This window comes from Labeo rohita, unplaced genomic scaffold, assembly GCF_022985175.1.
Source record: "Labeo rohita strain BAU-BD-2019 unplaced genomic scaffold, IGBB_LRoh.1.0 scaffold_1218, whole genome shotgun sequence".
NCBI lineage: Eukaryota > Metazoa > Chordata > Actinopteri > Cypriniformes > Cyprinidae > Labeo > Labeo rohita.
Genome location: NW_026127360.1, coordinates 15,255 through 17,056, shown reverse-complemented (window position 1 = coordinate 17,056; position 1,802 = coordinate 15,255). Strand labels below are relative to the sequence as shown.

Genomic DNA, 1,802 nt, shown 5'->3' with positions numbered 1-1,802 from the left:
TAAACCATGAGAAGTGTGAACTGTTTGATTAAATGAACAATTTATTTTATTGTTTTTTGTTTTGTTTTGTTTTGTTTTGTTTTGTTTTGTTTTGAAGACTTTAGAAAAGTCACATTCTAAGAAACTCACAGACATTCTTCCTCTGTTTCATTTTATGAAGACATTTTGACTTTATTAAACTGTTTTCTTCTATCTTCTCTCTTTCTCTCAATGCAGGTTAAGATGGTGTGAAATGACAGATGAAGGTTGTTCTGCTGTGACTTCAGCTCTGAAATCAAACCCATCACACCTGAGAGAACTGAACCTGAGCTGGAATACACTAGGAGACTCTGGAGTGAAAAACCTCAGTGATCTACTGATGAACACACAATTCAAGCTGGAGAAACTACTGTTAGTATCATTATACTGTACAGCAGTGACAGTGAGATTAAAGTTCACTGTTTACTTTTATGAATTCACCATGAAATTAAAGTTGACAGTGATTATTTTTTATGGAATATTGCAGTAAATAAATGATTTATCCGTGCATTTAATGTTTTTCTAATTTATGCGCCCTTCTGATGTTTCATCTAAATACAATGCAATTAATTGTTAATGGACCAAATTAAATCCTGCCATGCTTACATACATCATTTTTTTTTTTTTTTTTTTTTTTTTTTTTTTTTTGCATTCACTCAAACATACTGTACAATAAAGTGTAACAGTTGCAAAAAAGTGTTTATTGATGATAAAATACTCTTAAAATGTCTTTAGGTAAATTGTAATTCAGAAACAATTGTCTGGACTTCTCACATTTAAACTCAATTTTCACATTTTTAATGTCATTTTTAAGTAGTTCTATAGTTGATCCTAGATCTTAATCTACTTTGTTAATCTTTTTTTCCTTCTGTTCTTGTTTATGGTCATGTAATGTTTTTGGCAATGTTTTAATTATTACACTGTATGGTGTTAACACATGATGAATTTACTGACATAAACTTGACACTTGTCTGATTCATTGTCTTTTTTCTTTCTGTTTTCAGTCTGTGTGATTGCAGTATTACAGAGAAACAGTGTCTCATCCTGACTTCAGCTCTGAAATCAAACCCATCACACCTGAGAGAACTGGACCTGAGCTGGAATCAAATAAAAAACACAGGAGTGAATCACTTATGTGATGTACTGAAGGATTCACACTGTAAACTGGAGAGATTGAGGTCAGTAACATTCACATACAAGAATCAAAATGATTAAAATCACTTCAACAGTTTAAACCAAAACACTTTATACTCAAAATCTCATGATGAGTCTGAGTTCACATTATATTTGTGAAAAATTCTTCACCTTAATGATTTGTTTGTAAGATGATCTTCCTCTGTTTGTCTCTTTCTAGTCTTCATTCCTGTGGAATTACAGATGTTTCTTCTTTAACTCAGTCTTTGACAAACACAAAAGCACTGCAGTTTCTAAAAGAGCTTGATCTGAATAACAATAAGATTGGAGACTCAAAGCAGCAGCTCATTGATGTGCTACGAGACTCAAACTGTAAACTGATGTGAGTAAACTTCACTTTCTGATATTAAAGAGATTAATTTACCTCTAATATGTGAACAAATATGTACTTTTAAATATTTGTGAAAAGAGTTTATCAAATTATCATCAAGCTTTATTTCATAGGGTTTGTGTCAGAATGAAATGTAAAGTTGATAAAAATGTTAAACACAAAGGAGGAAAGAGAACAAAAGCACACTGTCAGAGCTTTATACAACAACACCTGCTTTATTAATGACATCAGTAATAGTGAATCATTACAGTTTGAAATA

The 1,802-nt window shown here is 31.2% G+C and overlaps 1 protein-coding gene across 1 annotated transcript; it reads left to right on the top strand.

Annotated features, from left to right (window-relative positions):
* Positions 1 to 230: 230 nt before the first annotated feature.
* Positions 231 to 1,563, top strand: LOC127157837 (ribonuclease inhibitor). Its single transcript, XM_051101042.1, has 3 exons — positions 231 to 390; positions 1,023 to 1,196; positions 1,373 to 1,563. Exons 1-3 carry the CDS (start codon positions 233 to 235, stop codon positions 1,536 to 1,538), a joined length of 498 nt encoding a protein of 165 aa, XP_050956999.1. The 5' UTR covers positions 231 to 232; the 3' UTR covers positions 1,539 to 1,563.
* The last annotated feature ends 239 nt before the right edge of the window (positions 1,564 to 1,802 follow it).

Bases quoted from the DNA above. Each gene is read 5' to 3' on its own strand.
- LOC127157837 (XM_051101042.1), top strand. From the start codon at position 233: ATGACAGATGAAGGTTGTTCTGCTGTGACTTCAGCTCTGAAATCAAAC. The intron at 391-1,022 runs GTTAGTATCATT...TTCTGTTTTCAG, and splicing joins TTCAAGCTGGAGAAACTACT to TCTGTGTGATTGCAGTATTA. The intron at 1,197-1,372 runs GTCAGTAACATT...GTCTCTTTCTAG, and splicing joins TGTAAACTGGAGAGATTGAG to TCTTCATTCCTGTGGAATTA.